Source organism: Octopus bimaculoides, chromosome 20, assembly GCF_001194135.2.
Source record: "Octopus bimaculoides isolate UCB-OBI-ISO-001 chromosome 20, ASM119413v2, whole genome shotgun sequence".
Classification (NCBI taxonomy): domain Eukaryota; kingdom Metazoa; phylum Mollusca; class Cephalopoda; order Octopoda; family Octopodidae; genus Octopus; species Octopus bimaculoides.
In genome coordinates, this window is record NC_069000.1 from 33,724,144 (window position 1) to 33,739,408 (window position 15,265).

Consider the following 15,265-nt stretch of genomic DNA (forward strand, 5'->3'; position numbering starts at 1 on the left):
GAAAAGGGTGTGTTTGTGTGCATGTGTGTGTATGTGTAGTTTGTGTAAATGTGGGGGGGGGGGCGTTTGTGCCTTTGTGTAGATTAAAAGACTGAAGAGGTAAACAACTGATATAGGCTTCCGAGATTATGACATTTATATACTGAAAAAAGATTGGTGAATTGTTACAATGGAGTAATTCATAAGAAATAAGGAAGTATAAATGTGTGCAGAGACTTTTTGCACGCCTTTCTGCACACCTGCATTCTGTTAAGAAATAAAGAAGTGAGAAAATGTGCGGAGACTTTCTGCACAGCCTTCTGCACGCCTACTTCATTTCTTCCTTTTTTTCTACTCTCTTGTTACAGCTCAGTAATTATGTTTCACTATATACATACCATTATTTCTACGTTCTGAGTTCAAATTCCGCCGAGGTCGACGTTTCCTTTCCTCCTTTCGGGGTCCATAAATTAAGTACTAGTTGCGTACTGGGATCCATCTAATCGACTGGCCCTCAACCCAAAATGTTCGGGCCTTGTGCCTAGAGTAGAAAAGAATATAGAAAGAGTATAATCAAAATCAATACTAGTTGTTTCTCTATTCATACATTCATTCTCCCGTTCTTGGATTAGCTCAATAACAACCGCCTACATCCATTTATTGTTAGGCAACTATAACATCACAACTTTTTGTTAATCGTAGTTCAAGTTGATGTTTTTAAGGGTGAGTCAAATTGAGCAATCGTTGTATTTCCCTATTACATTACGTCATTCGACTGAATCCTAACAGAACTCCAAACTTTCTCGTCATATATATATATATATATATATATATATATATATACACACATATATGGGAGAATTTACGAAAAAAACAACAGACGAGGACAGGTGATGTAAACAACAAAAGGATGTATTAGTTTAACGCTCGGGAATAGAGAAAGTCTTTAACGTTTCGAGCTACACTCTTCAACAGAAAGAAATAAGGCAAAAAACAAGGAGAAAAAAACTTTAAATGTCGTGGTCAGCGATCTATCATGGCCATACATACATATATGTATGTATGTATATATATATGTGCGTGTGTGTTTATGTATTTACACATACATACATGCGAACATATAAGCCTTCGACAGAAATAAGAAGGCTTTACTATCCGCGTGGGACTCGAACCCACATCTATTTCTTAACGCGACTAAGTGTGTTACTTTTACACCAGAGAATTAGTCTCCTCGTTTCTGTCAACTTTAAGAACTGTATTAGTTCGTATTTGTTTTTATGTAAACAAACTTTCTATATGCTTTCGGTGCGAATGGTTTTTTATACGGCGCTGTGTTTCACATTCCTGTAAATAATAATGATGGTATTTTTATATAAGCTTTAAGTCACGTGAACAAAGGGATATGGGTTCGAGTCCCACGCGGATAAGAAAGCCTTTTTTCTGTCGAGGCCTTATATGCTCCTTTATTATACTATTTTCCTTAGAGATTGCTAGCTATAAGCTTATATAAAAATACCATTATTATTATATACATGATTGTAAAATACAGTACCGTATAAAAAATAATTCGCACCGAAATACATGCATACATACATGCGTAAACACACACACACACGTGTGTGTGTGTGTGTGTGTAGTACTGTTTCTATTCATCAAAGTGAATGGAGCTTTGGTCATGAAGAACTGACGTCATCAGGTGGTATCCAATATTCATCGGGTGTTTCGATCCTGAACCGTAACCCCCAACAGTTGGTGGGTCAGTCCATGTTGCCCAAGTCACTGCTCCTCATTTCGTCCTGGTTTTCAGATTTACTCTTCTGTCTTGCTCCAAAGCCAACAAGAGGCTCTTTCGACAGCCTCTCCCGTCCTGCGCACTGCCACCCCTCACTTCTTACCTCTCATCCCCATGCCGACTGAGCAGGGAATCCCCTACAACCAGCCTCGACTGGGAAAAGTCATACCTGCCATCCCTTTCCCCCACAACCTTGCAGAAGGCTCTCATATTTGGCAGGCTTCCGTTCATGGGCCTCATCACACCTCTCTTCCCACTGGACTGTGAGTTCAAATATGATAATTTTCTTGACCTTTTCGAACTACAGGACCATATCTGGCCTCAGGGTTGTATGAACAACCTGGGGAAACTGCAATTTCTCCTCTAACTCCATATTCATATCCCATGGTTGAGATCCATGCAGCAAGTTATGTATTGTTTTTGCTAACCATACTGATCTCTCTCCCTCTTTCACGAACTTAATGGCTGCTGCTGCCTCCCCGCACCCTGGTGATGATGTTTCGTGTACCTGTCCTGCTGCAGAATGTGAGCAGCACCCAATCATGTATAATCCGTATTTTATTAGTAGAAGAAAAGAAATTTAATTATATATTAATAAATTAATAATTCTTACTTATATATATATATATGTATAAATATATATATATATATATATATATATATATATATACATACATATATACATATATGTGTGTGTGTGTGTGTGTGTGTGTGTGTGTGTGTGTGTGTATATACATGTATGTAGTATGTATGTATAGATGGATATATGTGGTTCCCTGGCGACGGCTGGAGGCGGTGTCGCTGTTGTTGCTGTTGGTGGTGATGGTGTTGATGTTTGGGTTGGTTTCTGCTGTTGCTCTACTGGAGGTGCCCTCGGTTCTGGTGTCGGTAGTAGGGTCCGATGCACCTCCTTGCATTTCGGGCAGTCGACCTTGACATGCTGATCGTTTCCACAATAATAGCACCTCGGTCTCCTGCCTTCTATAGGTAGAGGCGGTCTACTTCACTGTTTGTGGAAATTATGAGTGCTTGTTAGTATTTTTCGAGTTTTCACATCAATGGCTCAGATCTCAAGTGTTTAATCAAGTAGCCTAAATGTTGGTATGAGTATTGTCACCACAAACACATTGTGGGCCACTGTTTTATTGAATGCAGTCAATATGACTATTGACTGTAATTCAGACTCTCACAACTAGAATCCACTAGTTGCAACTCTCCGAAATCATTCTGCCGATCGGCGTTGTCCTGTGGCGTCCTACTGTTACGTGGTGCGTCTTTGTGTTGCAGTGCTTCTCCTCTGTTCACCGACTTTTTAGTTGGCTTAAACGAAGGAACAGTGAAATTATGTTTTCTGCGGTGGAAAACGGCGGCCGAAACAGTTGTCATGCTTCAGACAGCTTACAAGGACGGTGCCATAAGCAAATCACAAGTTTACGCGTCGTTTTCACGATGTAGGAATGTTCACTTGTCGCTTGAAGACCAACCACTTTAGGGCGACCATCGACCTTCTGAACGAAAGAAAGCATTATGAAAATTCATGAACTGATCTTGGAGAACCGTCACCGAACAGTTGACGGACTTCTTAATGTAACTAGTGTGTCCTGGAGCTCCTGCCGAGGAATTTTGACTGAAGAATTGCGAATGGAAAGAACTGTAGCAAAATTAGTGCCTCGCTTGCTCAGGGAAGATCAAAAGCAGTCACGACTGAAATATTTCATACACCTATACAAACCCTGAGGAAAAAAAGGCGGATAAAATACGGAAGAAGATCTGAAGTGGAAGAAGATCTGAAATCTCACTTTGAAGTTACATGTGCCCACTTGGAAAGCGCTATTCTCATGTTGAAGTTGTGTGCTTTCTAATAAATTAAAAATATTGCACTTGTCGCTCATATATAAAGGAATTTACGAGGGTAGAAAATGAAGGCAGCAAAAATTGGCAAGTGATTTCTTCATTCTTGGAGCCAATCAAGTATTGAGTATAATTGTTAATTATTCTTAATTGCATTAAGTGTTATTCATATCAACTTAAAATAATACGTATTGACTTATATTGTTATATACTATAATTTTAAACTTCATTAATTTTGATTCATATTGTATACAATTGAATCAGACCATCAAGAAATAATTTTCAACAATTTCTGCTTTGGAGCGTTAACTATTTTATCAGAAAAGAGATAGTGACAGAGAGTAATGTAGTCTGACGAATATTTTTTTGTTTTTTAGAAAAGACTGAATGGTTACGGTTGGACCGTCTATTGCCATAAGTTTTCTCAATTTGGGCTGACCATGGATTAAACGTATTATCTTTTATATTAAAATTTTCGATATAAATTACACTTGCATAAAATTGAAAGTTGAATCGGGGCGGCAAATTATTTTGTAAAGTGTTTTATTCAAACCGTTATGACTGGAAATTATAGGTCTGAACCATAAGGTATCTTCATTAGGTGCAATAATGGGTGGGATGGGGAAATAAAAAAATAGAAGTTCGTTTCGCAACCAAGTGGTTTCGGGTTCAGTCTCATTGTGCGACACTTGTATAGCCCCGGGCCTAGCAATGATTTGTGAGAGAATTTGGTAGACAGAAACTGATTAAAGCCCTTCATGTATCTATACCTATAAATCTGTCTAAATCTATGTGTGTGTGTGTGTGTTGCTGTCCTTTTGTTTCTCTGCACACTCCTTCACAACTTGTATTCTTAAACTTAGCGCTTCACTATAAAAGACCGATAGAATAAGTATCGGACTAAGAAAAATATACCTGGGGTTGATTTGATCGACTAAACCCAGCAAGATACAGCTACAGTCCAATGAAAGAAGGAAGTAAAAGAATAAAAGAACAAATCATAAATAGACCGGGAAGTCGTTGAAACTGAAAATATCGCATTTCTATTTGTAGTGGCTTCCATAGATTTTCTTTTTACTATATATCCTCTGGCGTTGTCCACTGGTTCATATAGATCTGCCGACTCTTTTCTTGATTAATTACGATGGCGAACATAATAATCCCTGGACTGCCTTTTTGGACTGCTCCGGAACCGGCTACCGATGAGGTTCAACAAATATGCAATGACGTGAGTTTTTTTTTTTTTTAATTCTATTTTCCTTAATTTCATTTCATTATAATTTGTCTTGTTTAATTTTCGAAAGTTAGCATTGATAGTGCAAATACGACCACTCCGCCTGCTATTATATGAATTGTTTCTGTTTTTAGGCTCCAGATTTGCCTGAATATTTTTTTTATCATACCTAATGCACCCACTATAATAGGAATTGCTTCTATTTTTAAACTTCAGATTCAAGTTACCTCTATTTCCAGATTTTTGTACTTTGAAAGTTTATCTTCGTTATTATTATTTGCCTGAATATTTTTTATCATACCTCAATGTGTCCACTGTGATAGGAATTGTTTCTGTTTTTAGACTCGACATTCGAGTTACCTCTATTTCCAGATTTTTGTACTTTGAAAGTTTATCTTTGTTGTTGTTGTTATTATTATTATTATTATTATTATTATTATATAGTAGTCTTATTTTTATCACGTGCTTTCACTGCACTATGTCGTGTCTGTGAATATATTTCTTCTTAGCCAGGACTGGACAGCCAGAAACAATATGATTTATTGTTTCTTCTCCATCTACACATATTCTGCATTTACTTGTATTTCTTTCCATTACGTATTTTTTTTTATGATTTCAGGTGGGGAAGTCTTTGATCTTGCGCTGCAATTAAAAATCTTTCAGTCTCTGCTTTGAGTCCTGAGATCTCAATTATTGTTGGGATCTTGCTTTGTCCATTTCTTTTCTGTTTAGTTTAACCCAGTATTTGCCATGAAAGGGTTTTTCTTACCATAGTTTTATCATGATCCGTTGCTGTTCCAGTTTTAGTTTGGATTTCAGTTGTTTTATAGCTTTTGTTGTTTCTTCTTTTTCCTCATAGTTGTTAGGTACTATGACTTCTTTTTTGTATTTGTCACCTTGCTTAAAGACTGAAAACATTTATTTGTTTTGTTCGTATTTTGTGGCTATTTGTATTAATTTTCTTTGTTTCTGAAGTAAGTATTTTTGTAGTCCTATGGTGGTTATTTTGTAATAGTCTTCTAGCTGTATAAGGCCTCTATCGCCTTCGATACGTTGTATATATAGTCTTTCTCGGTTAGATTTTGGGTGGTGCATCCTAAATCCTGTCATTTTTCTTGTTTTCTTCTCTATATTGATTACTTCTTTTACAGTCTTGTTAAGAATATTATAGCTGTAACTCATACCCGGAAGGCTAGTGTGTTGCATTGTATCAATTTCATTGATTCCTAAGTACTTGCATGTCTGGCTTTATTCAATTATTCAATTTTGTGACGAGAAAGTAGCATTATATAGGCTTCCAAACGTTGCTGTTTCTGATTTTCATTGAGTTCATGTGAAACCCACTTGTCCAACTTTTTCACTTTACCGTGTTTGCTTGCTAACACCAAACAACAACACTTTGAGATAGATCTGGTTCGATGATGGCTTTCAGTTCGTTATTATCCCCCATTCGTTTCTGGTCGACCGCGTTGCTCATTTGTGAGGACATAGTTACCAGAACGAAATTTTGCAAGCCAAAATGAAACTGACTACTGTGTTATAACATTAGAGTGAAATACTACACTAATATTTCGAGCTGTCTGTGATGCTGTATTTCCTAGAAAGAACTCATATTTCAAAACTGTACGAATTTACGACTTATCCATCTCTAAAGAAAAATAGCAAAAACGATTTATAAATACTTTATGAAGTGCAAAATGAGTTAGAATAAAGAAATAGTTGTGTTAGCTTTCTAACAAAAAATAAAGATTGTCAAAATATAATAATGATGCAAAATGAGCAGCTGTCAAAGTTTACAACATACCTTACTACAAATTTCATACCTGACGACCTAATATCATAAATCGAAAGGCATAAATATATACATCACTAAAGTGACTAGTCAGCACCAGAATTGCTAGAAAGAAGAGTTAAAACAACTCATAGTTACGGGAAGCACTTTATCTTAAGGAACTGACAAGAGAGGCAAGCTCGCGCAGCATCCAAGCATACCCAGATCACAGTGATTTCGTCTTTTTATTAATGCTCCTTAGTGATTCTCCATCTAACACATTGGTTAAACTCAGCTCGCCTTATCTGTATATAGGATTATCGTAGAAATAATACGCTGATTTCCTAAACGTTTAAAGTGAAAATTATAAATCGTAAGTGTGGTTCATTAGCAATTTTACAACCGAAATGCAGAAATATATACGTCACTAAAATGACAAAAGACACTAGTGAGCCCCAGCATCGTTAGAAATAAGACTAAAACAGCTTATAGCCTTGGGAAAAACTTTCTCTCAATGAACTGACAAGGGAGGTAAGCTCACCAGCGCCCATGCTTCCCAGTGACTCTCACCTTGTGCCTTAGGTTAAACTCAACTTGCCTAGTCAGTATATAAGATTATTGTAGAAATCACACGCTGATTTCCGGATCGTTGTGGTTATCGTCACTGCAGGTTGGAATCTTTATAAAACTCTTTTAATGTATCATATGGATGTAATTTTGGAGCTGAATCCGTGTTTGTTATTCATTTATTCCGGGCGTTCAAAATTTGATAATTTTCAAAATTTTCAGTCAGTCAAAAAAGAGCGCGTTCGCTGTCTCTTCCATCATCAAGGGGAGAGGGTCATCGGCATGTCAAAACAAACTAGATACAGTAAACAGTAAAAAGTGTTAAAACATACGCGAGCAAATTACATATTTAAAAGCTACGAAGAAACCAACAGGAGTGGCTAGAAATAACAGTCAAAAAAATTCCTGAAAACAGACAATTATTAGTTTAAAAAATTCAAGAACAAAAGTTTGCAATACATTCTAGGATTTTATAAAATAAATTATCTTTCTAATATCTCCTTCTTCACATAAATTCACAAAGAGTCAACAATGGAAGGGTTGAATTCCTTCTGTTATGAAAACAAACAATTATAGAACACGTGGTGGTTACACTCCTTGTGCGCATGCGCAGTTTATTTGGTTACTATGGAAACAGAGTTCTTCGCAATCAGCTATGGAGCACATGGTGCTTCTTTGCTTTGGGTACGGTGGAAACAGCTCCTCGCCACGGTGTATAAAATACTCGCTTCTGCCTGGCTAAAATAACCAAATTTTGCGAATTTCTGATTATGGATTTATAGGATAAAATTAGTTTCATTTTCATAATTAGTATGCAAAACTTAATCCATATACCAATTTTGAAAACGATTGGAGTAAAATTGTAGACCGTGACGGAAACCACAAAGATCCTGATTTCTTGGGTTGTTTATTAACAATTTTACAACTGAAATGCAGAGATATATACGTCACTAGTCAGCACCAGTATGGCTAAAAATAACAGTTAAAACAACTCGTAGTCGCGAGAAGCACTTTATCTTAATGAACTGACAAGAGAGGCAAGCTCATGCAGCACCTAGACATAGCTAGATCACAATGATTTCGCATTTTTATTAAGGCTTCATGGTGGTAAATAAACCACCATTATTATTTGTAATTTTGACTTTTGACTGAAAGGCGAGTTGAGTTTACTCAAGGCGCTAGGTGAGAGTCACTCAGGAACATTAATAAAATTGCGAAAACACTATGCCTGGACGCTGAGGAAGCTGGCCTCTTTAAGATAAAGTGCTTCTCATTAAGATAAAGTGCTTCTTGTGGCTATGAGTTGTTTTAACACTTATTTCTAGCAATACTGGTGCTGACTAGTACTCTTAGTCACTTCAGGGACGTAATACGCACGCGCACGCACACACACACACACACACACATATTTGTATGTATGTATACATATTGTATATATATCCCCAAATAAGATCATTCTAAATACACTATCCCTCTCATTCAATTGAGAGAAATTTATACACACGATACCCGTAGAATAGCCTCATTAGCTCGTAATCAGCAAGTTCATGAAGGAACTTTTACATTGCCACTTAGACCTTGTACCAAAATTTGAAACTATTCTTATACTGTGAAAGTTATAAATAATATGCCATTTGTTTCAGCCGTAAATCTTTTATATGAGCGAGTAGATTTTAGCTAATCACCTAAACTGTTCTAATTAACAAGTTTCAATTTTAAAAAAACCTCAAAAGCAAAGAAAAAATATCAACAACGATAAGACTCCTTTCAATCTTAAAATGAGGAGACTTCATAGTTTCAGTCTTAAATTTTAATAAATATGATTGCTTGAAAAATGTCAGACTATTGAACTGTAAACTGAATAAGAGGATTAAATAAAATAAATAAATCTATGAATAATTAAATAAATAAAACACAGAAAATAGATTATTCAAATTGGTCTTGTCTGCATCCCCCCCCCCACTTGTTATACATGTCACACTTCTTCCCAAGCACACATGTGTCTATTCTGTCATTCAAAAGTCTTCTTTTTCATTCACATCTGTCCTTTTTGTTTCAGGTTATTTAGCATCAATTTCTATATGACGACAACTAAATCTCCTTACGCAATAAAGATTATTACGTAGACATAACTCCACGCACCTTCTCTTTCCATTTATAATTTATCACTTTCTTGGTTTTATTCTAAAGGGGCGAATAGTTTCTAATGTGAGGGGATACAGTTCAGAATGGGAAAATATGGCGCAGCTGTTTGTACGCTGACGATTAGGCACGGATGACTGGATATTCACTATGGTTTGACAGAGAGTACTTCTTGTCACAGGAAACACACACATACACACACGCACAAACAAACGCTCACATATATATGCGCGTGCGCGTGTGTGTAGAATGATTCACATACAGATAGTAATGATGAAAGAGAAAAAAGAAAGAGGAGGTGAGAAGGGAAGAGAGAGAAACTTAAGAATTTATTGATTAAACATTATTCGTATAAACATTTTTCCCTCTCCTCATTCACATAGAGAAATATAATTAGACACATAAACCGAGAGAGGGGGGAAATAGAGAGAACGAGAGAAACATTTAAATGTCTGACATCAAGTAAGTTAGCGTCGAATAAGTGACACCAAATAGGCAGCGCCGTAACGTCCCATAGCTAATACAGTTGTATTATATTTGTACTTTTCTCCTGACGTTATCAATATAATTATTTTTATTGTTATTTTATTCTAAAACTATAAATATTATCATTGGCTTTGAGAAAAAGCAGGAAATTGAAAACATATTGGGGAGAAATTCGGAAACATTTGTCGCTCTGCTGCACAGGAGGGAAATTATGTGCGGTTCAACCAATTATGTGGTAAAGGTAACTGTTATGTATCTTTATATATTTATTCCATAAATATTTATATTTTATTGATTTGGTTTACTTGTATTTTTTTATTTTTGCAATCTTTTCTTCATTTAACATCTCGTCTTTCATCCATCCATTTCTCTGTTCGTCTGTCCGTCCGGCTGCGCTGGTAAAAAGTTTGCTGCCCGACTGCATGGGTTTAGGTTCAGTCCCACAGCGCAGCACTTGGGATAAGGGTCTTCTACCAAGGATCTAGAACCCACCAGGTCTTCCAAAGACTTAGTAGATGGAAACTGACAAGCAGTTGCTTGTTGTGTAGCATTCATTTTGCTGTTTGTTCAAATTCATTCTACTGTACAAGTCTGGAAATGCCACAATAATGCAACCAACGATAAAATCGTAAAAGTTCTTCAGAAAATAAGCGGAAATCTTACTATTTGGGGAGAAAAATCAATGGATCACATGTCTTTAAACAAAACATCACTGAGGACGAAAATAAGTCAACTAACAATGAAGAGTCAGTATCAATTTACAAAGACTAAGTAATGTATTGGAGAAAAAATAACCTTCAGGATGGAGACGGATTCTTCAAATAGCAAAAGAAGTAATAACTTCCCTGATTGAATATATTCAATCAAATACAAAATGGGACACTTCTGGAAGAAGCAGCTAATGACTAGGAAGTTCGTCTGTTGGAACATGGTAAAAAACAACAAAGCTGACATTTATGAAAAATGGATGAACATCTAAGTAGATTTTCCTCATAAGTTACAAATAAAAAATATAACTGGAGAACCAGAACAACAACGAAGACTACAGGTGCAAATGTCTTTAATGAAAATGTATAAGGAAATACAACCTCTTAAATAAAAAGATGAGATTATGAAAACCACTAGGAAAAAATTGATCAACAAATGGAAGAAGAGTGTACCAAAAACGCCGAATGTTTGACTTACAAAATATTTTGAAACTTTGGAACGATAAGAAAAATAATTGTGAAATGGTGGAACTCGTGTCCCTCCAATGATGGGCGAGAAATGATAATTGGCTCCTACATATTAATGGGGAGTTTAAGAACTCTGGTAGAACAATCATACATAAGCTCAATATATCAAAAGACGAAATTTGACCATATAGAAAAATCCAGAAAGAATAGGAATGGAAAAGTCACACCAAAAGCCATAACACTAACAATTTATTTCTCCAACAAATTAAATCTCCTGGAACCTGCAAGGAATAATCACGGAACAGGAATCATCTGAATCCTTGAAGGTATATAACTTATGAAATGAAATCCTAGATGAACCCCAAAACATGAAATACAAAATATAAAATTTTTTAACAGGAAGATTCGTACCAGTTATTACTTTGGACAAATATTTGCTATGAAACATGGGATAGATTCGGTAAATCAATTCAAAATAGGTGAGCAAAAGAAAATCCTTTTTTAAATTTTTTTTTGTTCATTCGTTTTTCTTGGTATAGTGTTTACAGCCCACAATTCAAGATATTAATTTCCCTAAGCCTCACGCATCCACTGGAACAGGTAAGTTGTGACGTGGCAGCACCTAACTGGGAGCTGCCCAGCTTGAGGCGGACGGTAACTGTCCAGTGAGGCTCAGTGGCCTCCCCCTCCATCGAAAGTAGCCCCTGGCGCCTTGCTCTTACGTCAATTATGTGCAGGATTAAAACCGGTAGACTACTGGTTTCCGTGTTTTAACACTGCGGTTAGACGGACCTGAGCAGTTTTTCCATGGGAGATCGGCAGTCGCCCATGCAACACGTCTTCCCTCTCCACCGCCACCAATGTTACCCAAGGGAAAAGCTGGGAACCAGTACGACTTGGCACAATTGGAGCCACAGGAGTTGCCAGAACGAGGTTGTCTACAGTATCGAACTGCTTTGGGGACTCCGGCTCCGGTTTATTTTAGATCCCTCTGCTGTAGAATTAAGCAGCCATCTAGATATTTTTTCCAGTTTTCTCTTAGATATGCGTAGGATGTTTCTCCAAATATATTTGTAGGTTCTTCAAATATTATCTATGTTGACGTATGTAGGAGCGTTCTGGTTCCCATCGCACTCCTTCAAATTTGACGGAACGTTGAATCATCAAAGTGAGGTACAAGTGAAAATCTCCGAAAATCCACCCTCCCAGGAATGATAAATAATATCACAGAGCTCAGCCTAGAACTTAGACAAACCGGACAATTTCTGACAGTGACGATGAATCACTAGTAAAGAATAAAAGCAAACTCTGTCCGAAAAAAGGAAAGAGTAAAACCATTGATACTTCCCGTAAATTCATTACGATTAAAGAAGACGGTGTTGTTCTCATGAATACAAAATATTACAAAGAAGTGATACTTGAGATCTTGGGAAATGATAACTAGTATTAAAAACATCATACAACAATAAACAATTGACGGTAATGCGAAATCTATTCACTTCATTAAATAAATAGCGTAAATGTTTGACACTTAAAGTATTTGATTGAATAAGCATTTTCAGGGGAAAGCTAGTAATTTCTATGTTCTACTCCAAATTCACAAACATAAAGCTATATGTGACGCTTGTAAAAGCTCTAAATTCAAGAATAGCAAAATATCAGCTCCAAACGATTTGAAGCTCAGATCAAACGACTCTTTCGCGATATTACTAAAACTTTGCTGAACGCACATACAGTAATTTATCTGGAGCTACTTATTTAATTATCAAACACGATGAGTCAGAATACAATTATACTTTCTTTTGATGTTATTAATCTATACAACAGGGTTACCCATTATTATGAAACCACTACATTAAACATATTGTTTAGATCCATACCCTGTTCATTTACCAGACCGCATTGCAAAAGCAATTTATTACGGAATGTTTCAGTCTCGTACTACCAAATAATTACTTCCCATCTGATGATTCAACGTACCGTCAAATTTGAAGGACAGCGATGGGAACAAAAGTTGCTCCTACATATGCCAACCTAGATAATATTCGAAGAATCTACGAATAAGTTTGGAGACACATTCTGCACATATATAACAAAATAACTGGAAAAGATATCTAGATGACTGCTTAATTCCATAACAGAGGGATCTAAATTAACAAATAAAATTTAAGAACTAAACAAATAATATTAACGAGAATAATCAGTTTTCGATGGAATTTAATCGGAAAGAATTACCATTTCTATACATTTTAATCATGTATAAAGATAAGTATATGTAGTAAGTATATCATGTCATAGTGATTAGTAGAAGGATACGCTTAAGTAGAAACATATTCATTAGAAAGCCATGGATTGCAAACAAGACCTATTCACACCATGAGATCCTACACATAGAGAAGGATATATTCTCATCAAGTTAGCAAAGTGATTCACACAATACTGTCAAACATTACAATACATGGTCAAAGATTGGAAGAATTAAAAAAAGAAAACTAATGCAAAAAGCTTTGTCATTCAACATTTTTTAAATGGAATAAAAAGGGTGCAATGTTGAGATCCCTATGATTTCAAAAACAAAGAGTAAAACCCAAAATATTTTTTTAATTGTCTCTATTTTTTAAAAATTATGTCTCTACTTTTTAAGAAATAATGAAATAATGAAATATCTAACCCCTATTCAAGGTCACTTCTTTCATGTCGTAAAGAGAGAGGATGACATTTGAGAGAGAAAATGATAACAGATTCACTGAATGTACTTAGCAATTTTCGTAGAGTGTATAAACAAATATATAGACGCATACACACATGCACACGTACACATACATACACAAAACACAGTTTCCATGAACCAGGTTCACTCACAAGGTTACCCTCGTCTTGGAACTATAGTAGAAAGCACTTCCTCAAATTTCTATGATGGGGGACCGAACCCAAAACCTGATGGATAGAAAGAAAACATCTTAACCACATAGCCATATCTGTATAGAGTTTCTGTCTGAAAAATCCACTCACAAGGCTTTGGCTGTCCCAAAGCTATAATATATAAACATACCGACAATGCTACACACACACACGCATGAACACACACCCATACACTCACTCACACACACACACACACACACACACACACACACACACACACACACACACACACACACACACACAACCACTTGACTTTTCATTTATAGAATTGTAAGCTTTAATATTTAATCTTATATATTTATTTCAAATGTTTAATTTTAATCTCCAGATACTTATTGGAAGTAAAGAATGTGTTCATGCAATGCTTTCTCGGATGGAAATTGAATTCAAAACTGACTTTACAGTACGAGCAGTAAAAGCCGACATGACGCGTGCTGACGACTTGAATCCTTTTAGTGATGGAAAATTGTGTAAATAAATTCATTTCTAGAAATGTGATTTTTGGAATAAAGAATACTTTGTAATTCTAACAAAACTGTAAAATTAATATAATAGTCGAAATATAAATAGGAAACGGTAACACTAAAGAATACATTTTATAGATCCTGATGATTTGATTTGGGATGATCGATATATGAATATTGCCAGAAAATATAGAACAGAATAAAGATACTCACAAACTTAATCTGTTTCTTAATTTTGATTCCTGATTGTAACTACTTTTCACCCATTACTTGCACTCATTATAAGGAAGTGTTGTAGAGCAAGTTATTTACTTTACAAACTAATCCATCGCCAGGTTTTATTGTTGAATGAAGGCATTTCTCTTCAATCAGACCACTATTATTATATATCTGGACTGTTGTCTTCTTAGTTGTTATTGCCACCTATGGTCGTTGTCATCATCATTATTGATTTATATCTGGTGTTCATACTGGTATGGTTTGACTGAAACATCACGATTTAAATCAATTTATGCTTGATATCCTAGATGCTTTGAGCTTAGTCTCTGCTGCTGGATGCCATTTCCACTAATTACATTACAGAGTCTACAGGGACAATTTTATCATACAACAAGCACATGACAAGACTAAAGGGTCCTCTGGGTCCCATTTGCAATCTACTTATTTACCAACGATTTACAGGGTGAAGCGACAAGATGCTATCATAGTATCAACAATAGCGGGGTTGCTTTGAACCCCTAAGATCAAAGAGTCCCCGCTACTTTGATGTGTTTGTTTGCTCAGGGCTATGTGACAAAAGAAAAAAAAATTCATTTAAAGCTCCTAATTTCAGGTACTAATTCGGACCATTTAAAGCTCCTAATTTCAGGTACTAATTCGGAC

At 35.9% G+C, this 15,265-nt stretch overlaps 1 protein-coding gene across 1 annotated transcript; it reads left to right on the forward strand.

Moving 5' to 3' along the window:
* The first annotated feature begins 4,690 nt into the window (after positions 1 to 4,690).
* On the forward strand, positions 4,691 to 14,604 carry LOC106878861 (cystatin-A5). The gene is made up of 3 exons (XM_014928202.2): positions 4,691 to 4,850; positions 9,959 to 10,063; positions 14,248 to 14,604. The coding sequence occupies exons 1-3, from the start codon at positions 4,767 to 4,769 to the stop codon at positions 14,395 to 14,397; spliced, it is 339 nt and encodes a 112-aa protein (XP_014783688.1). The 5' UTR covers positions 4,691 to 4,766; the 3' UTR covers positions 14,398 to 14,604.
* The last annotated feature ends 661 nt before the right edge of the window (positions 14,605 to 15,265 follow it).

Coding starts and splice junctions, on each gene's coding strand:
- LOC106878861 (XM_014928202.2), top strand. CDS start 4,767: ATGGCGAACATAATAATCCCTGGACTGCCTTTTTGGACTGCTCCGGAA. Junction 4,851..9,958: donor TTCAACAAATATGCAATGAC/GTGAGTTTTTTT, acceptor ATTGGCTTTGAG/AAAAAGCAGGAAATTGAAAA. Junction 10,064..14,247: donor CAACCAATTATGTGGTAAAG/GTAACTGTTATG, acceptor TTTAATCTCCAG/ATACTTATTGGAAGTAAAGA.